The sequence below is a fragment of the Cupressus sempervirens genome, chromosome 4, assembly GCF_028749045.1.
Source record: "Cupressus sempervirens isolate cs-2001-9-10 chromosome 4, ASM2874904v1, whole genome shotgun sequence".
NCBI classification, from domain to species: Eukaryota; Viridiplantae; Streptophyta; class Pinopsida; order Cupressales; family Cupressaceae; genus Cupressus; species Cupressus sempervirens.
Window position 1 is genome coordinate 614,044,611 of NC_143121.1, and position 23,941 is coordinate 614,068,551.

The 23,941-nt window shown below is 33.9% G+C and overlaps 1 protein-coding gene across 1 annotated transcript; it reads right to left on the reverse strand.

Moving 5' to 3' along the window:
* Positions 1-2,862: 2,862 nt before the first annotated feature.
* On the reverse strand, positions 2,863-23,725 carry LOC149562734 (uncharacterized). Its single transcript, XM_089828017.1, has 2 exons — positions 23,593-23,725; positions 2,863-3,455 (listed from the first exon to the last, which is right to left on the reverse strand). The coding sequence occupies exons 1-2, from the start codon at positions 23,723-23,725 to the stop codon at positions 2,863-2,865; spliced, it is 726 nt and encodes a 241-aa protein (XP_089684143.1).
* Positions 23,726-23,941: the final 216 nt, after the last annotated feature.

Below are 23,941 nucleotides of genomic sequence, written 5' to 3' on the forward strand. Positions count from 1 at the left end.
CTGCAAAATTGATGTCTAGTTTGGTGCAAGTCTGTGCATACATTAGAGTTCCTATGATAGAAGCATAAGGAATCCCTTCCATCTATTTTCATTCCCATTTATTCTATGGACATTGCATAAGGCTGAATTTATCCCCTTTCTGAATAGGGGCATCACTAATTGAACATTTCAACATCCTGAATCTGTCTAGAACTCTTTCAATATAGGCCTTCTGAGACAATCCTAACAATCCACATGATCGATCCCAGAATTTTCAATTCCTATCACATAAGATGCCTCACCCATATCTTTCATTTCAAAGTCCATAGAGAGAAATTTCTTGGTTTCATTCAATAAACCAAAATCATGGGTGGCAAGAAATATATCATCAACATATAAAATTAGAAATATAAACTTACTCCCACTAATCTTTAGATATATACATCGATCAAAAATGTTTTCCTTAAATCCAAAGGAAGTAATGGTATCATGGAACTTAAGGTACCATTGCCAAGAAGCCGGTTTAAGTCCATATATTGATTTCTTAAGTTTGCAAGCTAGGTGTTCTTTTCCTTTAATGTAGAAACCTTCAAAATTGATCCATATAGAATTTTTCCTCTAAACTCACATTCAAAATAGTGGTTTTTACATCCATTTGGTGTAGCTCCAAATCATAATGAGCCACCAATGCTAAAATGATTCTATGTGAGCCTTTATTGGATATAGGTGAGAAAGTCTCTATGTAGTCTATGCCTCCTTTATGAGTGAAACCTTTGCCCATGAGTCTAGCTTTATGTCATTCAATATTGCCCTTATTGTTGTGCTTGGTCTTAAAGACCCATTTGTAACCAACTTTCTTGTGTCCTTTGGGAAATCCAACAAGATCCAAGACTCCATTTTGTTCCATTGATTTTAGTTCATCATTCATGGCATCAACCCATTTAGCAGAATCATTACTTTCTATGGCTTGTAAAAATGAAACCAAATCCTTACATGTCCCTGCTTCTTGTAGATAAACCACATAATCATCCAAAATAGTAGACCTCCTTTCCCTTTGAGATATTCTTAATGCATTGGCCTGTGGTTCTTCTACTATTGGTTTGCTGATGACAGTTTCATTATAAGTGGGAGCTCATTAATTTGTTGTTTATTGATGATAGTCTCATTATTGTTGTCAAGTTGTTCAACAATAGTAGGAACAACAATTTCCTTCAAAGCCAAAGATAGAGGGGCTTGTACCCTGACTTCTTGGATGACTAGCCATTATGATTTATCACTCCCACTATCATCTTTGTTTTCAACGAACCTAGCATTATTGGTTTCTATAATTTGTGTATCATGGTGAGGACAATAAAATCGATACCCTTTAGATTTTTCAGGGTAACCAACCAAGTAACCACTGACTGTTCTAAAATCCAATGTCTTCTTATGTGGATTATATACTCTAACCTCCATTGGGAAACCCCAAACATGCAAGTGTCTCAAACTCAGCTTCCTTACTATCCATAGTTCAAAAAGGGTCTTTGGAACTGACTTACTAGGAACCCGATTCAATAAGTATACAATAGTTTTAAGTCCATGCATCCAAAATGATAGGGGTAAATTGGAATCACTTAACATACTCCTGACCATATCTAGTAGAGTACAATTATACCTCTTAGATACACCATTCTATTGTGGTGCCCTAGGCATAGTATAATGTGCACATATGTCGTGCTTCTCAAGGAATTTAGCAAATGGGCCAGGGCACTGCCCTGTTTCATCATACTTTCCATAGTATTCCCCACCTCTATCAAACCTGATGATTTTCACCTTTCTATCTAGTTGTCTTTTAGCCTCAGTAATGTATACCTCAAGAGCATCCATAGACTAAGATTTTTCATGCAGAAAATTGACATAACCATAACATGAAAACTCATCTATAAAGGTGATAAAATACTTTTCTCCACCAAAAGATGGATTGTCAAAAGGCTGACAAATGTCTGTATGAATAATCTCAAGTAGTTATGTACTACGTATGACACCTTTCTTGGTGTGTTTGGTTTGTTTTCCCTTAATACGATCCACACATACCCCAAAATTAGAAAAATTTAGGTTTAGGAAAATCCCATCTTTAACTAATCTTAGTAATTATTCTCTAGAAATATGTTCCAGCCATTTATGCCACAAGTATGAGGAATTTTCATTAATGAGACATCGTTTAGTACCAATATTATGATGCAACGTAAGAACCGTTTCAGCAAAAAGATTATCAAGATTTAATTTGTACAAACCATCACAAAGAATGCCAGAACCAATAAAAGAGGTATTCTTAAACAAACTAAAGCTTTCATTCTCAAATTTAAAAGAGTATCCAGTATCTAGCAATGTCAAGTTTAGACAAGGAAATTAAATTCCTAGAAATAGAAGGAACATAAAGAGTCTGAAACATATCCAAATGGTAACTAGAATCTAGAGATAAACAATAGGTCCAAATGGCTTCAATTGGAGCTTTAACCCAATTTCCCATGAACAAAAAAATTTCATTTGGATTTGTGGTCTAGGTTGTAAGGAATCCCTACATCATAGTTGAGACATGAGTAGTAGCCCCAGAATCAATCCACCAAGTATTTGAAGGAACTTCAGTTAGGTTTGATTTGAGACAAATAGAAACCAAATTCATACCTTTCTTTTCAAACAATTCCCTATGTTTCTAACAATCTTTTTGATAGTGTCTCAACTTTTTATAGAAGTGACACTTATCATTGTTCCTATCCTTCTTATAGGCTTGAGAACCTTGATTAAGCTTGTATGCCTTAGGTGGTACTCGCTTCATGCCCTTTCTTGGCTTTTTCCCTTTCCTTGAGTTGTGAGATGAACTGAACGTTGTCCATGTTGCTAAAGTCATGCCTCTTCTTGATTGAGCATACTAGTCAATTCATTCACATTCCACTTATCCTTAATAGTGTTATAGTGAATCTGAAATGGCCCATACTGAGGAAGCAAGGAATTCAAAATCAATTGCACGTGAAAAAATTCATCCACCTTTATCTCAAGTGTATTTAAATGAGCAACCAAATTTGTCATTTCAAGAACATGCTCATGTATGTCATGCATACCATCAAACTTAATGGTTGTAAGCATAGCCATTAATGTTCTAGCAAGGGATTTGTCAAAAGTTTGAAAATGCTCTCCCACAAATTTCAAAAATTCCTTAGCATTGTCAGTTTTAGGAAGAGTTGACTTGATGTTGTTTGCTACAGTCATCTGCATAAACTTAAGGCTCAATCTATTTGATCTTTCCCATGCTTTGAATATATTCTTTTCTTCTATACTGCTTTTATCAATAATAGTAGCTGATTTCTCAGTTTCAAGAGTTGTATCAAGATCTAGAAAACCAAGGTGAAATTGAATACGTTCTCTCCAATCTAAGAAATTCATTCCATTCAGGATCAAAATAGAAGAGGCATGCGAATGTAGCGGAACAGGAATTGACACTGCAACCAAAAATTCATGTTCACAACATTAATTTTAGGAGTTATAATTAAAATAACCAACATGAAAAAAAACACATGGCTTAATAATAAATAGTATTACCATGACCTATGTTTGGGTTAATCTTATGGTAAACTATTAAATATTATGGTGATTCCCTTTCACCTAACATAACTAATTGATAAAATATTCACAACTAAGTAAGTCTATTACCTTTGGGTATTTGTACTAACCATTAATCGTGAATATCCACCAATCATCCTATTCCAATTAATTAATCTTTTTAAAAAAATGGTGCACCTTTGGGCCAACCTAATATTCTAACGATTAAAAATTGCAATTTACAAAATCATTATTTTGTTTTTAATGTTCATCGAAAAAAAGTATTAAAAACTTCAATAATTTAACTTGATATCTACATATCATTTCGGTTGGATCATTTTGGTGGCTACCAAACCATATCATAATATAGATCTCAAATTAATATAATGATTTTTCATATACATTAAATCAACAAACAAAATAGGCAATACAAAAAAATTATTATGCAGGCAACCATGTATTAAACCAAATCATGATTTTATGTTTGTAACATGCACAAATTTTTTGATCCAATTAAATGTATGAATCAACATCAAATATAATGGAAAAACATGAGAGTTCTCAACAAGGCTCTGATACCGCATGTTAATATTTAACTTCAAAATCTACTATAATTTCAAGATCTAGAACTTTCATGATTTTCAAAAATGTATCATAATGCAGAAAAACATTAATCATCAATTATACTTAAGTCCATTTGTGCTAAAATTTGGAAGATGACTGATACAACAATCTTTATTACTCCAATATAGTGCAACATTCTTTTTTGCTTCAAGATGCCTTTTGCAAGATAAAAGATGGTTTCTCCCTCTTACCCTTTACCGATACATTTTTAGTTTTCACAGTTAACATTTGATGGTATTTTGAAAAAAAAAAACATTTATGGGTGGAGAGAGGACCGGTTTTACCAAAACAGTTATAGTCCACTTGTCCATCAAAGTAGGAGTCTTGGAAAAACTACTCCTCTAAAAATGATCAAATAAAAATTACACTAAGGATGTGAAATCTCTTGTTAACAAACTATAACTTCCTATCATATGTGCCTCTTCATGTGGGTCATTAAAATGTATTAATAAATTAATCTTACAGTTTGTACTACTAATTTGAAGGAACCTACTCTAATATCATGTTAAGTTTTGGGATCTCTACAATTGTAATTACACTACTTGTGGTTTTATATGTTTTTGAAATGCAATGATGTCTCTTGCATTTATATTAAGGATGAGGAAAGGAGAGATGAGTCCCTTCATGGGACATGTCTATTCATCATTTTTTGTTAGTCCCTGCCTATATATAGGCAGGGAACTAATGTTCCCACTTTCTCTTTCTAATTAATTTTTCGAATAGACGTTATTCTATCTCTAAAGTTTGAAAGCTGATTTATTTTTAAAATAGCTTTTAATCAATAAAATCTTTTTTTCAATTAGTTGGTTTCTAATTTCTTGGGATTTTATTTATGTTTTAGTTCAAAAATAACAATTATAAAATATGTAGTAGTCTGTAGAAAGTTCTATAAAGTTCAGGGCCATCACGAAAGGATTTACCCAATGCCTAATTTGGAGGCTCCCTTCTGCATATAGATAGTTGGCTAGACCCCCTACCCCCGGCCACCCCCTACTATCTAATGCACCTTAGAATAGTAGGGGCACTTTGCACGCATGCAGAGGTAGGAGTGTTGTTGGCTAGACCCCCTACCCCTAGCGGGGTCAACCTTGGCGAATAGTAGGGGCACTTTGCATGGGAGTGTCGTTGGCAATGACCCCTACCCCCAGCCTATTGTACCGGGTCAAGGTGATGCCTTGGTGAATAGTAGGGGGTAGGTTCAGGGTTGTCATGAGGAGACCAATTTGCAATCCAACGTGAGCTGTTTAATTCTTTGGTGAAATTCCTCCACATAACCATTCAACAAAACAACATTTGAACATATTTTAGGGCACTGTCAAGGTGGTGCAAGATAAAATTCCCCATGATGGCTTCCCTCTTGCACTTCTTGGCAAACACTATCTTCTTCTCAAACCTTCCCAAATCATTCCTAGAGTTGCTCTACACATTGTGATTAATTTTGGCAAGTACCAATATGCAGGTTACATGTGCAATTGACCCACAGTGAGAGAATTTTACTGCAGCGGATCTATTGATCAACTTGTGCAAGTATGGAGACTAGAAGTGTTTCCCCATGGGAGCTTTGAGCATTAGTATGTTACAATTTTGAAAGGGCAAAATGTACTCATGAACCATCTGATCTTCTTCCACAACAGAAGAATTATCCTGCACTGATGATTTGCCCATCACTATAGATCAACCAAACTAACATACCCATGTCACTAAACTATGAAAACTTGACATATTGAAATCACTTGAGATTCAACTCTCTTGCACTCCAAAACACACCACAATACTACTGCAAGCTAAAAGCAGACTTGAAAAGAACCCCCAATCAAAAGTGACACTTTTTCCATTCGACCAAAGGCCTTTCTTACAACCCCATTTTCTTGTAGTCTATTCTTTCTTTATTTCAATTTGTAGCCAATCAAAATTTTGATCTATTTGTGTGTATGCACCCACACAAGCAATGAAGTTTTATCATGTTTGTGAAAATTAGGGTGTAGTACTTTCTAATGCTCTTAGTTTAGGATCTGTGTATTTGCCTTACTCTAGTTTTAGGGCAAGGAATGGAAGATAGGGAGATTGTTAAACATGAACTTTTATTGTTGATTTATTATTATTAAGTAGAACTTGTAGTTTTGGTGTATTCATATAGTGATTTTTTTTTTAAAGATTTAATATTCTCATAAAGAAGAATCTCTTTAAGTAACAAATAATATTTATTAATGTTTCTACTAGTGAAAGAAGATCATAATTATAATGGTAATTTTTTTGGCCTTTTAATTATTCATTATAATTTAGTATCATACCATTATGATTGTATGATACTCTTTATAAGTCAATAAAAAAATATTTTATGATTCATTTCATTTATACAAAAGTTAAATTTGATGGTGATATAATTAGCATCTTAATACTATCTTGTAAAATTGTATAAGTCAATAAAAAAATACTTTTAATATAATTAATATCGCTTTGATGAGACTTTTATTTGAGGAGCTGATTATCATGCTAAGTGAGATGATTTCACACCTTAGATTGAAATAAGATTTAATGCATTTTAAAAATTATAGTTTCCATGTCTTGTTATTTGCAAAACAAAAATTAAAAAATGCAATTCGTTGTTAATGTTCATAAACTTCAAGCATTAAAAAACTATAAAGATGATTGAATCCATTTATTCCTTAAAAGTCATGACTTGTTTGGAATACTTGTACATATCTAATAAGACTATTCAATGAGTCAGATTATTTAGTGGTCATTTTGTCCTGTTCATCAAGTATATCTTTTTAACCTCCATGACCGCATGCCTCTTTGCCTCTTTGTAATGTAATTTCCTAAATTATTGGTTAATATTAATATTGCATTTTTTTCCACACAAAAATTAACAAAAATGGATTAGAAAATTATTTTTACTTGAACAAGTTATTAACTATTTATTAGTATTTTACTCTACATAAACAATTGTAAATGATGTTTTAATTTTTAGTTTTTAAAATTTTGTAAACTATTTTTAATGATTTATAAAAATCTACAATGAAAAAGTATATTTAGATATTATTTAAAATCATATTTATGTATCTTAGAATATTTTGTTTTCTTTGTTTAATTGGTTATAAATTTAGAAAATTGTAATAATTATGATATTGTAACTAAATTTAAATTAACAATGACATTATACTTATTTATTGTTATATTTAATAATACAAACTATTGTAGATAATTTATAGATAAATATTTATTTCATTGATTCTTCACTTCTAATATATTATAATTTAAGATTTAATAGGTATATTTGTTGTTTTGATTTTAATAATTTTTACTATTTCATTCTTTTAATCTAAAAAACAACATAATTATAAATACTCATATGTTTAAACTATTTCAATTTATTTTCAGAATTTCCTAGTGAAAATTTTATAAATATTTCAAATTCACATTTGAAATTCTGCCATTTAATTTTTTTTCTTCATTTTAATCTTAAATTTTAACTATTGAAAAGAATTATTACGATTCCATGTCTTTCTTACATGATGCCACTAACTTCATCTATTTGTAGCTATAAATGCATTATACTGTTATACTGCTGACAAGATGCACCTCTTGCTATATATGCTCTTAATATTTATTCATTGTGCCATGTAATATGTCTCTGTCTAGCCTTCCTCCAAAAGGGAGGGACTCCAGCTCACCAAGAGCTCTTGTTTAACATAATAACAATTGATTATTTAACCACACACTTCGACGGAAGCTACAAAATTAATAGTAGAAACATCGCCTTATAAAGATTGTGAACATAGAGGAGAGTAATGTCAGGCTGCTGGTGGAAGATCTGCAAGATAGGGCTGAACCAGTGTTGGGTGTGTTGCAAACAACTAAGGATATGTGCATGTATTCCTTTCGTCCGGAGAAATAGACCTTTTCCAGAGATCAGTCATAAGAGGATCACTGTTAGAGAAATCGGTCGTAGGAGGATGACTGAGGAGACATGAATAGGGAGGGAAAATGCGAGCATCCACTACCTAGACCACTTCATGCTGAATGTCCAATGTGCCTGCCACATGGGGCCAAAAGTTTGTGTCCACTATTGGACTTGGTGTGAGGATTGCTTTGGGCCAACTGATCTTACTCCCCTCATTCGAACCTATCGTGAGTGAATACTAAACATGAATATAGATGTATCATGTCTTATCCAGTGAATTGCGGTGGTCATAATTGTATTCATATGTGTGATTACAAACCCTAATAGAAATGATTGGATTTATGATTTACATATACATATACAATATTGTCTGATCAGGATTTGTCTAGTTAAAAAACATTTTAATTTGTCATCTCTAACTATATTACAATTCTTATTCTAATGGAATTGGTGATTCTATGGTAAAAGTTAGGGCAATCTCAAAAGAAGGACATTACGAGTTAACTTTTGATATCTTTTGCAATATCTATAGCAACAGTTTGTGGCGGTTGTCCAATTTCCATTTCCAGCAGATACAATCAAGCTTATTGACCTGAAACTTTCAATACTTAAGGGAATGCCACATATATATTTCTCAACTATCCCACTAAATCTTCAAAACATTTAAGCAGTTAGAACTGAAGGAAAGAAGGTCAGTATTAAAGCTTTCAGAAATCTTCTTCATCCACTAAGAATTTTACATGAGAGCGCACATGTAAGTTTTTATCATGATGATGCAAAAAGCAACCTGTCATCATGTGGAAAATAATTCATCCATAAAAGTTTGTGTTTGCTGAGCTCCATATCGTATTGGGTCATCAACAAGTAGAACTCATCAAAGCCCTTAGAAACGATTTCTAAGCTAGCTCTTCTCTTATGCTCACCATATAGCCAAGAAAATCATAAAACAATCTTCACCAGAAAGATACGAAATCATTTCACATGACCTCCAATAAAAACAAGAACTATTGAATTAGAAATGATTCAGGTTGTAGAGATGTTTACCTTGATTCCCCTAGTCCCCAAATTTTCTGTGACAGTAACACTTAATTTTGTGAACTAAAATATTTCATGCTGGAAATCCCCTGCCACCAGCTAGAGTGCTACAGAATTAGGGCTACATACAATGGTCAAACACAACTCGCAGTTGTGTTATAAGAATTGCCAGATATCCAATTAATAGAATAATTCCAATTTACAATCATGGCATATTTTCATCAATTGAGAATTCGTAATTTGAAAAGTTAAAAACATATACTGAACCCTTGTATAACTCCAAATTAGAACTCGTGAAGGCTTGGAAGGGCAATTTAACATGTCTATGTCATTTTGACTAACAACTGAGCTATATTAATGTTTGTGGAAGGCTTGGGCATAAGCTGTCTTCTAATGTAGAAAAGGTCTGAAGACCAAAGACATACAACACAAGAAATATCTGCACTCATGAGATTGCAACATTCAGAAGAGCTCATTCAAGGACCAAGGAGATTCACCGTGTTTAAGAGAAAATGGGAATATCAATAGAGGCACTAATACTGGTTTTAAAATTGCAGGGATCAAAAATATTCTGCTTGAAGCTCTATTTTATTGAAAATAGGGTGTTTGGATACTTCTCCCATGGTGGATCAAACACTTCCAAGAGATGGGGAGTGAATTGAAGGCGACTGATTCAAAATGAAAGGAATGGAAAAAAATTATAAGTAAAAAATGGGAGATTCAACAAAGTTGTCTGTCATTAATCTACTGATTCACTGAATGACCATTGGCAAGCTATCTCAATCTTCCCCTAGCCACCCTAGTCAGACCTACAAATTCCCTTTTAATAAACAATACTTAGACTTCAATATACTTGTGCTATAGTGCAACATTACCTAGATTGCATGATGTATATTGCCACCAAATATCTCTATTCATTTCTTCTCCTCCTTTTAACATTTGCTGCACCTTCTCATTTCAGCAGCACAGAAGAGGCGACAGAAGCAGTGGCAGTAGTGGTGGTTTCTCCTATCCCCGAATCAGTAGATAGACATAAGTGTTTCGTTAATTATGATTCTAACCAGTCTTCTAATGTAAACATCTTAGAAAAATAAAACCAAAAATTACAAACATCTCTGCTGCTAATTTTGCTACAATAATCTACTATACTGATAGGATCAAATCTACACTGACATGATTATATTTTGTAATGATGTGCAATCACACAGTTCCCTGACAACAAGAGAAAAGAACGCTCACCTCAAGTTATTTTATCTAACTGAACGTCAACGCTGCTTGATGCCAAACACAGGTTATGATAGCAAATTCCAAAGAAATCACAATATATTTCCCCTTCGGTAAAAGTTATGTTATTCCAGTTGCATATAAAATTTAAGCTCATTTGTTGATTTTTATCCAACAACTTGTCCAAGAAAATGATGGTTTCTTGCACATTTCCTATATTGAGAAAATGGTTTCCCATTTTCTTTTTAAGGCACTGTTATTACATAGCAAGCTTTACCCTATCCTTTCCCCTTCTTGAAGGATGTAGATATTCAATAAATCTCATTAAGTCATGACTTCTGAATTTAAAACCTTCCCCATCAAATTTTACTAAATTCTATTGCTTCTCCAATCAGCATTTTCTTCAACATATCTCTGTAACCATAGCTTTTTGTATCCTTTGCCATGGCGAGAATCATCCAGTCAAGGTCTCGATTGCAAGCTCACATCCCAAATACTATAAAGCTCAATAATCAGAATGCATCTTTGTGCAGCGAAAATCAATTCCTATTGACATATGTTGAAATGGTAACCAAAAAGTGGAGTGATATATTCTTTAAATTTGATTTCCTGGTTTTAACAGTTATTGATAGCAATGCCAGAAATGGCCTAAAAATCACTATTTCTTGAATAATTAATTTCAGAATGTGATGGCCTTTGACTATAGAAGCCCTTTGCCTCCAGTTTCCATAAGCCACGTTGCTTGATGAGATTTCCCCTTTCCTTAAAAGCCTTTTACACAAACATATAATAACTTTGACCTTTTGAAATACAATCCCTGGAAGTATAGTAGATACGAACTACAGAGCATCTTTGAGCTTGTCATTCTTGCAGAGAAAAAATATAATACTCATCAGGTATGTACCTCTTGCTAGTGAACTGTTTAAAAATCTCAATAGCTGTTCCTATTGTTCCCTCCATGTGCATTGCATGGAGCAGACTATTATATGTAAATATATCTGGAGCACAACCTTGAGTAACCATTTTGTGAAGTTTTCTTGCCTCTTTGGACCTCCCCATAATGAACAGACCTAAAATTACAGTATTATATGTAAAAGCATTAGGCTTTATGCCCTGTCGATCTTCTACCATCTTTTCAAGAAGTCACGGTATCTGGGTAAAACCCACGTCCACATATATCCTCCAGACGTTTAAGGGTGAATATAAGGCAGAATAAGCTAGTGAAAAGAGGGGCTGTGTAGAATCTAGAGTAGTGTGAAATGTACTACTATGGCTTTTTTTCAATATAGCAGCTGTTTTTTTCAATATAATTTAATAGTTTATAAAAAATTCTGAAAATATAGTGGACTGTAACTATAATTTAATGATACTTGGATACTGTTACACAAAAATCCACTATCAACACTGAAATCACTACTCATTTCAGCTGCTACAGTTGCTCCTAAATTCTAAATCCTCAAAATGGCATCCAAAATCATTAGATCTTTCATCACTAATCCAGCGAAGACTCCATGGACTTGTCTACGGTACGAGAGATGCGTCCCAATATCTGATAATATACAGACATGTCTCTGTGCAACTATGGTAAATATATATGGAGCACAACCTTGAGCAACCATTTGGTCCAAAAGCTTTCTTGCCTTTTGGAACCTCCCCATGATGCACAGACCTAAAATTACAGTATTATATGTCAAAGCACTAGGATTTATGCCTCCCCTACTATCTTTTCAAGACGTCCCCATAATGCACAGACCTAAAATTATAATCTTATATGTAAAAGCATTAGGCTTTATGCCTCCCCTACCATCTTTTCGAGATGTCATAGTATCTTGGTATAACTCACTTCCATGCATCCTCCATCCTTACCTGCTTCCAGAGTCTATTGGTTAGAGTTTTGAAAGTCCACACATCTCTTCTATGGATTTAGCAACCTCCTCCATCCTTGCAACTAAAGCCAATTAATTAATTTAGGGAAAGTTGTGGTATTTAGATAGAGCCCATTTTCACATCTCCTACAACACTTTAATGAACTTCTTAATATTTACTTGCTTGCAAAACCCATTTTCATGTATCTCCTTCAACACATTAACCGCCTCCATAATTCTTCCTTGCTTGCAAAACCAATTGACATTGCATTGAAAGTCATAGTATCTGGGTAAAACCAACATCCTCACACCTCCAAAAATTTAATAGCCTCCTCCATTCTTCCTTGCTTGTAAAACCCATTTACTACTGCATTGAACGTCACAATATTTGGGAAAATTCCAATTCCATGCATATCCTCCAAAAGTTTAATAGCCTCCTTCATTCTTCCTTGTTTGCAAAGCTCATTGATTAGCGTAGTGAAAGTAACAATATCTAGTCAATGCTCAATTCATTACCCTTCAGTCTAACTAGGGTTTCTTGAAACAAAACATTATTATTCAAGATGCATGAACTATCTCCCTTTATGCTAATCTTCTGGGTCATTTAAAAAATTAATCTAAAGACCCAAATTGCTCAAAGTAGGTTGTCTACAAAGATCACACTACCTTTCCCTCTCAATGCTCCTTGGTGAATCAAATGGGTCACTCTTCTTCATTCCACCCACCCCCCTTCGGAACCATTGCCTAATTTTGATGCCAACCATCAATCAAATGGGGATGGTTCACTACATAATTCTGGTGATCTGGCAGCTTCGATAGAATGCCCTATTCCAGATATTCAACCTGCACCTATACATGATATGCACTTGGTTCCTAAAAGTCAATTCTTGGTTTTTTCATTCTCTTCTATCAGCTCTTTCATTTGCATGCTAAAAGTATATTTGTCTGTTATTATTTTGATAATCAAGGGTGTTGATTTTTCTCATATTGTGTTTCATCTAACCTCTTCTTTGTTTGCCACAAAAGTAATCAATTCATTATTAAAGGATTTTGCTATCAAAAAATTAATGTTTTCAGATAATCCTCTTCAATTTCATAGGATGACTTCTCAGCATACGGATCTTATGGTTGTTGAGATGTCTTCGACTATTGCCCCTTTCTTCCAAAATAATTTTTGTTCTGATATGTAGTGTGTGGTTGACCTATTCCCCCCTTCTACTTGAAACCCACCTAATTATTCTGTTCACTCTATGAGTGATATTGATTGTCTTCCTATTAAATCTAATTTGTAGACTTCAACGAATGTCATGAATGATTCTTTTCTTTCCCATGTTAATGATGATTGTCCCCCTTCTCTTTTGCCTCATGATACAATTTTCCAACCCTTTGATGTTGGTATGGACATTGTTAGCCATTTTGCACCTCCGACTATTGTATATCTAATGGATTCCTTGCTCAAGGAACATGACAAGGCTACTATTGTTCAAACCTCTTTATCCCCTAACATCAAAACATTTGTTGTTAAAACTAGAGGCAAAAAATCTAAAGCAGCTAAAGCTTTGGAAGAAATTGTAGCTGGTGTCCAATCAACGTTGGATGCTAATTTTTATACTTCAAAAAGTTGCTTGACAATGAGAACTAAGGTTTCTCCTTGTCCTCAATGAAGATCCTCTCATGGAATGTCAGAGGCATTAATGCCTCTAACAAGAGATCTAGAATCAAGCATTGGCTTGATCCTTCCCAATATGATGTTGTCCTTCTTCAAGAAACAAAATTATATGTTGATACCTTCTCTCTCTCAGTGGGTAAATGAACCTCTTGGTAGAATTCCTTTGTTCCTTCTAATGGTATCTTTGGTGGCCTCGTTCTCCTATTAAATGCTAAGAAAGTGACGCTATTTCTGTTACAATCTAGCCTCAATTGGCAGTTAATTAGTGTTAAGCACTTTTCTTTAACCTTTTTTCTGATTAACTTGTATGGTCTCACTTCTTCACTAGCTAAGTTTCAATTGTGGAAAACATTAACAAACATCATCTAGCAATTCCCTAATTCTAAATTCCTCTTAGCTAGAGACTTCAATGCTATGTTGGGTTCAACTAATAAGATAATGGGTATCTCTCCTCCTATTCAGGTAGTTTTTGACTTTAATAATTTCATCCTTGATAATGACTTATTTGGCATTCTTCCTTCAAATGGGTCTTACACCTAGACCAATCATAGGTTTGGTTTCTTGCAGATTGTTGTTAGGGTTGACAAATTTTTTTGTTCACAAAATTGGAAGTTGAAAAATTTCTCCCTATCTTTAGATATGTAGCCATTCTTTGATTCTAACCATTTTCATATCCGTCTAAAATTTGATACACCCAAACCTTCTAATATTGCACCTCATAGATCTTCCTTTAAATTTGAATCTATTTGGTTTAGACATCCTCTTTTTCATTCTCTTCTTAAGCAATGGTGGTTATCCCTCCTAGTGAGGAGGGAACTAAGATTTTCCAATTCTTCAAGAAAATGTAGCATACTAAAAAGTTGATTAAAGGTTGGAATGTTAATTTTTTCAAAAAAAAAATTGATCAAAAATCTCAATTACAGAAGGATCTAATTGCAGTTAACCATCACATCATAACTTTCAGATTAGATCCTCAAACTTTTGAGGATAAAAAATGTCTACAATCTAAATGGGCTAAAACTTGTGCTAGAGAAGAAGATTACTGGCGTCAAAAATCTCAATAATGTTGGTTACAACTTGGTGATCATAATACTAAGTTTTTTCATGCTTCTGCCAAACACAAGACTTTTGTTAAAACATTTTTTCTATTAAAGATGATAGTGGAAACACTTTTACTAATCCTGATGACATTAGGATGCAAGGTGTGAAATTTTTTTCCGATCTATTATCTCCCCCTCCTTCCCCCCATCTTGATATTACTTCTATTGATTTTCTATTGGATTCTATTCCTCCTCTTGTCACTACACAGGATAATCTTATTCACATGGCCCCCTTTACTTTGGTTGAGGTCAAAAAAGTTGTCTTTTCTTTAGCCCCTGGCTTGGATGGCTTTATAGGACTCTTTTTTCAAAAAGCTTGGGATGTGATATATTTTGACCTCTTGTCTATTTTGGAAGAATCTAAAAATAATTCAGCTATGCTAAAGTCATTTAATTCTACAAATATTGTTCTTATTCCTAAGATTGATGATCCTCAAACTTTTGCAGATTTTCAACCAATATCCCTTTGTAATACTATTTACAAGATTGTCACTAAAGCCATCTACCTTCAGTTACAACATATTATTCCTAGAATTGTCTCTTCTAAACAAGGGGGTTTTGTTCTTAGTAGGGACATGACTGATGGGGTTATTCTTTCTCATGAAACTTTACATTCCATTTAAACTCATTTTATCCCCTCTTTTATTGCTAAATTGGATATGATGAAGGCTTATGATGGATTAAATTGGTCCTTTTTATTAAAGGTATTATCAAAATTTGGATTTTCAAAAAAAAAGCATAAATAGATTTTTTTAAATCAATAAATGGCCAATGGCCATGATAATATTAATTAAAATTAAATAAATAGTTATAGTAGCATTCCTCCATTCAAATAAGCACTGGTAGGAAAGAACGGGGAAAGCAAACCTCTAGTCTAGCCTAGGACTATGGTCCTTTATTATTACATCATAAAAGGGGCATACCCCAGTCAAATTATTCATGTTTCAAATATTACATTACAAAAATCATGTTTACACAAAATTATTTGAGCATAAGCTCCTTGATAATTTCAGGATCTCTTAAAGAAATACCATCACTTTCTATATGTTCTTTCAAAGATGTCAAAATGCACGTCCCTATCTAAATGGATTACCAATCAAATTGGTTAAACATGGAAATCATAGAAACTTTAAACTTAGAGACTATTAATAACTAGCTACCTTCTAAACCCATCTTAATTAACCAAGCTTTAAACTACATCAAGATAAGTCTAAAGTGCTTACCTAAACTTATTGAGATGAGAAAAACATATCAATCAAAATCAAAGTGAATAAAAGTTGAGACCTAACTAAAGAAAAATGACAAAAAAGGAGGAAACAACCTAAACAAAACCATTAGAGCAAAACATTCTAACCTAATACGGAAGAATACTAGGGGCAAATGAGTAAAACTATCATCCAGTCTTGCATCCAATACTCAAAACTTCAAAACCAAAACCAAACCACAACATACCAATCATTGGATTAACCCAATCAGAGAAACTTAATGTAACTAAGGAACATACCAATCAGTCTGAATCATATTAACATGATTGCAACATAACCATCTTTCTAATAAGATCGAGGAGCACACCAATATCTTAATCCAGTAATCCAGACCATAGCAACCGTCCAATAGAGAGAGAAAGATACTACTAAAGTGTAGGTGGCACCATAAATAATCATGACCAAATTTAGATAAAAAATTAACATCCCTAACAGACCATTGATGCAGAAAACATGCTTGAATAAGATCATACCAACCCATGTGAACATAATATAAAAACATGTTTTGAGAATGTTTAAGGAACCATAAGCCACGAGGGCATCCAAACCTAGATTCCTCAAGAACAATAAAAACTAGACTACTTATTATCAGTTGCATAACCCAAATAAGATATAAACCATAATTTGGTAGGATACATATCTCCATATGTCAGGATCTTAAATTGATTCTCATAGCTAGGAACCCTAGTTAATATTGCTACATAATACAATAGAAAAGCATTAACAAAATGATAATTACCAAATCCATGACATACAACAGCAATCTAAATCCCTAATACATGGATTCAATTAACCTACTACTAAACTAGAGCCAAGCTTCCTTTAATAGCTCCAGAGCTGGCATCTAAATCTTAATACATCAATCATTAAATCAAAATAGAGTAAATGGACTAATCTACTAAATATCATAAGCCTTGAGGGCATCCACACTAGAGAAATCAAAGGGATAATGTAACACAGTAAACTACTTAATATTAACTATATAGTCAAGTTATAAAATACAAAATTTAGGGTAAGACCGAAATATCATGTATCTACATCTATGAGAATTCATATACCAAGAGTCCTGAGATCATGATTATAGAGGCCACATATTAAGTTATCACAAGTAAGCTAATAATTACAATAATTTGAGAAAACACCAAACCTTGAGACCTAATATCTACTTACTATCTGCCAAAACTTGTGAAAAACTTCCTCAGAAACATCAACATTAAGCTTTCTTCTAGAACACCATAATGACCTCAAGAATATCATTAGGTTTCTCAATATAAAAGTTAGAGGGAATTTGAAATAACATTTAGCCCTACTAGTTTTCTTTGAATTCGGGGTGCAAAATTCTAGGGCATCAAGATTATCGAAGACCACTCCAAGTTGAATATAAGCATTGAATAGGTTCATGTAGTTTTTCAACCATGCTCTGCTTTCTTCCTCAACAATTCCTCTCCACCATAGGAGGAATTGAATGCTTGCCTCCATCTTAGGCCATTCTTGGTGAAAGGAAAAGTTCTCACAAATCACCATTGAAGGATGCCTATAGGCTATCTGTAAATCAGGTGACCCCAATGGGAGCTCCATGTATTTCTTCGAGAGGGGAATGTAGCATTTATCATCTATGTTGTAAATATCTTGCTCGAGACCTTTCCTCCAAACTGGGTCGAAGATGTTAGAGAAATTATTTGTTTGCACTTATTAATTAAATCACTTTGATTTAATTAAGTAAGTTGCCTATTAATCTAGTTTGCTCAAGCTATCTTGTAAGTGCATATAATTAATATTTTATTAATTATATTGTGCAACCTAGATTTTTTAGGCTTTAGGTTACCCTTTTCAGGTTTCGATCTCCTTTATAAGGATTGATCTCTTTGTATTTTTCATTATGAAGATCCGTTGAATAATATTTTCTTCTTCTAAGTTTTTTCAGATCAAACCCTTGCCTCTTCTTGTCTTTTTCTTCTCCGTGACAGGTTTTCTTGGGCTTCATGGATTTGTTGTATGCTTTTTCTCAAATCCCACATGGTATCAGAGCCAGATCTGCTATAGCTTGTTCGATGTTTTAAGAAAAAGGGAGAACAAGGGTTTGGCGGATCAGATCTAGTGTTTTTCTAAGCTTTCTTTGATAAAACAGGAGGGTCACTAATTTTTAGAGTAGTTTGAGGCCAAAAAGATCTCACAGATGGATTCAGAAGACATCAAAACCCCTATTTTGATATAAAATTTGTTCGATTTGGACAACATTGATCTGGGAGGCAAATTTTTTTGCCGTACAGGGCCATACAGCCATTGCACGCAATCCAAGACGCGGAAATATTTTTAAAAATCACAATTTTTTTTTTTTTTTTGCATCGTTTCAAAGCACGGTGATTAACAAACCATGGTGGAACCACTAGCAGTTCCCACTACAATCACCGCTGGCGGCCACCACTAGTAGTTGTCACTGACGATCCGCCCAATGGCCTATAGTGGCTCTACCAGTGGCTCTCGTCGTAGTCCCACTGTTGCTCCGCTTGCGGTGGCCTTCCACCCTCTTGCCGCTAGGCCACCACTCCGTCGGCGGTTGGTGAGATTTTTTAATTTATTATTATTATTTTTATTTTTATTAAAAAAAAAAAAATTTCATGCATTTTAGAGGCCCTGGAGGTTTTTCTTCCGTAACTCGAGCATACGAACGTATTCTTTTGATCCAAAAAATGTGCTGGAAAGCTGGTTCCAAGACGGAGATGCTGGTATAGATGTTCTTTGGTTTTGATGTAGTTTGGTTGCCTGTTTTGGAAGTCAAAGTTGGATGTTCTATTTTGCACTCCGGGAGGCGTATCTTGAGCATCTAATCTCCAATTTTGGACTTCTTTATATTGTTGGAAAGCTCTTTCTGTGCTCTTTCTAGTGATGCTAGTTGTTGTTCCAGATTCTATTCTAGGCACATCCTAGTCAATCTTTTTCATTTTAGCATTCTGGTGGATATCCTGATTGTTTTAGGTCTGGAGATCGATTTTGTTGCTTCAGTTGCTTCGTTTTGGGCTCTACCTTCTATTGTTTCAGCCTTATGTTTTTTCTGATCATTGTTGATATTCATTGTAACCATCTTTATGCAACACACTAAGATAAAGTGCCACTCTTACGTTTCGGGATCCTTTTCATCATTTTGATTCATTGTACTCACACTATTTTATAAAGTGCCATGGGGGGGATAGTTGTTTGCCACTTATAGGCTCTCTTTCTCTTTTGCCTCATGCAGTGTCGATGACACGCGACTTTATTGGTGTCTATACCTCACTCTCGATGTGTCTAGTTCCTGTGTTGTAGGAGATTTTTTGGCCCACTTTTTCAGCTGCCTATCACCCCACCTACATTAAGCAGGGGTTATATTGTTGTTCTAAGCTTCTTTGGTTGATGGTTCATTGGTGTGAGCTATGTATTTAGTACCTGATCCTACATACTAGGTGATTGTAGTGGTTGGCTACCTATGCATTTCGGTGAGATGGATCATCTACCATATGGACATGCTTAGTTCATGCCTTCTATTTCCATGGAGGTTCTACAGATCAGCATTTTGATAGAGTTTTGCGGTTCTTCATGCTTCAGTGATTCTCTTCTGCTCTCTCTTTGTTCTTTCTTCTGGAACATTCTTTGCTTTCTCTTTTTGGAGTAGGGTTTTTCCCATGTGGTTTTCTCCATTTCTCCTCTTTATAGAGAATTTTTTGTGATTGGGTACCTGATCAGGCCTTGTTGCCGAGACCCAATTTTCCTGCTTTCATAGCTATGCTAGGTTAGCTTACCTCCTGAGCTTCACTTAAGGGGGGGGTGTTAGAGTAATTATTTGTTTGCACTTATTAATTAAATCACTTTGATTTAATTAATTAAGTTTCCTATTACTCTAGTTTGCTTAAGCTATCTTGTAGGTGCATATAATTAATATTTTATTAATTATATTGTGCAACCTAGCTTTTTTAGGCTTTAGGTTACCCTTTTCGAGTTTTGATCTCCTTTATAAGGATTGATCTCTTTGTATTTTTCATTATGAAGATCTGTTGAATAATATTTTCTTCTTCTGAGTTTTTCCAAATCAAACCCTTGCCTCTTCTTGTCTTTTTCTTCTCTGTGATAGGTTTTTTGCATGCAAGTTTTCTTGGGCTTCGTGGATTTGTTGTGTGCTTTTGCTCAAATCCTACAGAAGATACTGCAACATAGACTGATAATATCCCTCAGATCAATCTTTACTCTTGCCATACAACCAATGAAAGAGCCAATTATGTCACTGTTCATCCTCCATGAACATTTGTAATCAAAAACCCCCTCTCCAATGGCTCTACTCACCGTGATACTAGTCATGTCATCAACCAGTCTAAGAATTCTATTCCATCGTTCTAGTTTGACATTGCCAAGGAATGCCATGGTGCGATTTTCAGTAGCATGGTAAACACTGACATTCGAATCTATTCTCAAAGAAAAGGCATAAGTTGAAAATGAAAATTGGTGACACCCTAGAAGAAGATAAAGACCTCTGAAACCTCTAGAATCACACCCTATCATGATGACATCTACTAATGTCACTCGCATTAACCTAAACACGAGGTGGTCTTAAACACTAAGTAATGATGAAAATATAGGGAAAATGATCGAAGACAACTGAACCAATAGAAGCCCTTAAATGACCACTCAATGAAATGATGAAAATATATAGGATATAAACCATGAACATCCTAAAAATAGAATATAAAAGTAAAAAACCCAAGAAAGAATAGAATAGATAGAACAAATATAATCTAGTATATGAGAATCTATTTGTGAAACCTTACATATGTGTGTGTGTGTGTGTGTGTGTGTGTGTGTGTGTGTGTGTGTGTGTGTGTATGTATATATATATAAATTTATATAAATATATATGAAAAATATCTATAAATATTTAAAATAGAAAGAAGATAGAAAAAATAGTATATTATAATGAAAAACCTAAGATAAAAAGAGCAATAATATATAAAGAAAAAATATAATCTATTTATGAATCCGTATATATATATATATATATATATATATATATATATATATATATATATATATATATATATATATATATATATATATATATATATATATATATATATATATATATATATATATATATATATAAAGTGTGTATATATATATATATATAATCATATAATCATATAAATAAATGTAAAAATAAAAAAGATAATAAAAGACGGGCACACCAGCAAGGAAGTCTGGGTAAGTCATTAAACCTATAAACTAGAAAAGGAAGGAACATCCTTGATTACCAAGGAATTGACACCATTTGCCCCCAAATTTGTTAAATAATCAGCTTTTTTATTACCTTCTCGAAAAATGTGACAAATTCTACTGTCTACAAATTGATCTAAAAGTGTAAGGACTTCTTCTAACTTGGAGTTAAGAACCCAATTAGGAGTCACTTGTTTCCTAATTGCATTTAAAATAATCTAAGAATCTCCTTCTATGATAACTTTGGATAATCCTAACTTATGACACTTCTACAGACCTTGATCCAAAGCCTCTAATTCTACGAGATTATTGGAAGTGGGTTGTATTGACATAGCTTTTTTAGCTACCCAATGACCTGTGTCATTATTAATGATGCAACCAATGCCTTCCATTCTTGGGTTGCCACTGGTAGCACCATCAAAATTTAGCTTAGCCCAACCTTTCGGAGGAGGTTCCTATTTACAATTCTCTCTTGCCTCCTAACTTTTCCTAGTATAGAGAAGAGGAGGATTAATCAATTTTGACCAATTCTTCTTCATTTGACCATCCTAATTAGAGAAGGAACCTTCTTCTTTACTTACTTTTCTGAGGTGTGAATTTTCTATTTCAACAATGCTAGCTTCTGTTTTAACTAATAACTCTTTAGGCTACATTTCTTCATTGCAAAAAATATGTCTATTCTTTTCCTTCCAAATTTCCCAAACCATGATGGAAGGACATATGTTCCAAAGTTTATTATAAATGCCATTAACCATATTCGAGGGCTATCCCTTGAGGAGTTCAATGAAGGATTTTGACAAGGGCATAAACCATCCTAACATGTGCTTGAGCCATTCCCAACATCTTTGGGAGAATGGACACTAATATAAGAGATGGTCCAAGTCCTCATAGTTATGCTTACATAACACACATCTAGAAGGGCCATGGAAACCAAGTTTACGTAACCTTTTAGCAGTCAATATTCTATTATGAAAATCCAACCATAAAAAGAATCTTGCCTTTGCGAGGCATGCAGTGTCCCAGCATAGTTTAAGTGGAATGTTCACTTTATCACATTGTTGACAACGAATCAAAGCCTTGTAACCACTTTTCACACTATACTTCCCATCATTGGAAGTTTCCCAAATCAATTCATCTTTCCTATCAGTTTTCTTAATCCTCCTTCCTTCTAATATCCTTTCATAGGCTTTAATTGCATCTGAATCCAAACCTAAACCATCCAAATATTTCCATCTTCGTCTTGATTTACCATCTGAAATATCCTTAGTCTTGTAGTCACAGATTCTGCTTCCCCATAGATTACATAACTTTTCTTTAAGTTCCTTAGGAATAGAACTATTCTAGAGAGGAGGATGTCCATCCCAAGAATCCTCCAAAAATAGTGCCTCATTGCCCTTACCTATATCCCAAGTAAGAAACGTGCAAACCAAATTTTGACATTTTATCATAAAATTCTAGCTCTCAGAACCTTTGGGCAAGGTCTTCATCCTAAAAATTGAAAGAGGGTCATCTACATTGAGATATTTATTATAAAGAATCTTGGCTCATTTATGTTCTCTTTCCTTATAAAGGTATCATATAAGTTTGGCACCTAGGGCTTCATTTTGCCATTGTAAATTCTTAATCCCTAAACCACCCATATCCTTAGGCTTACATATATTTTCCCACTTGATGAGTGCCAATTTCTTGTCTTCTTCAAAATCATTCCAAAGAAAATTCTTGAGTTTAGATTCAAATTTTAGACAAATTTGCTTGGGAAGAGGAACACAAGAAAGAGGAAAGGTCGGAATGGTCGATAACACTGATCTGATCTCGATGCTCTTTCTAGCCTTTTTCAGCCATTTTTCCTTCTAGCTACCAAGCCTCACATCCATTTTTTCTAGTGCGTTGGACTAGACCTTACTAGATTTTAGACCTTTCTCTAGGGAAATTCCCAAATACTTGCAGGGAAATGACCCATTTTTGTACCCCATGATTTTGCATATCTGAAGTTTTATTTTAGGTCTAGTATTTAAAAAATAAATCTCAAATTTAAACTCATTCATTTTCTACCCTGATGCTACCATATAAGAATTAATAATGCTTTTTATACTCATAAGCTTAGATATTGTACCTTTTCCAAGAAGAATAGTGTCATCAACATATTTTTGGTGTGTGATATTGGGCACATTGCTGGTTACAGTACTACCTGAAATCTTTTGATTCTTATGAGCCTCAGCCATCGCTCTCCCAAAAGCCTCCGCCATGATAATATAAAGAGAAGGGGATAATGGATCTCCTTGTTTGATACTCTAGATATATCAAAAAACCTTTTAGTGTTTCATTAATGAGGACATAGATTTTGGGAGAGGATATAAATTTAAAAATGAGGTTAATCCATTGATTGAAAAATCCAAAAGCTTCAAGAACCTTGGAAAGAAACCTCCAATCAACCATGTCGTATGCTTTTTGAATGTCTAATT

What these genes read in the sequence shown, in the direction of transcription:
- LOC149562734 (XM_089828017.1), bottom strand. Translation starts at nt 23,725, where the DNA reads ATGGCGGAGGCTTTTGGGAGAGCGATGGCTGAGGCTCATAAGAATCAA. An exon ending in CACTATTCTTCTTGGAAAAG is followed by an intron (nt 3,456 to 23,592) that starts GTACAATATCTA and finishes TTTTGGTTGCAG; the next exon opens with TGTCAATTCCTGTTCCGCTA.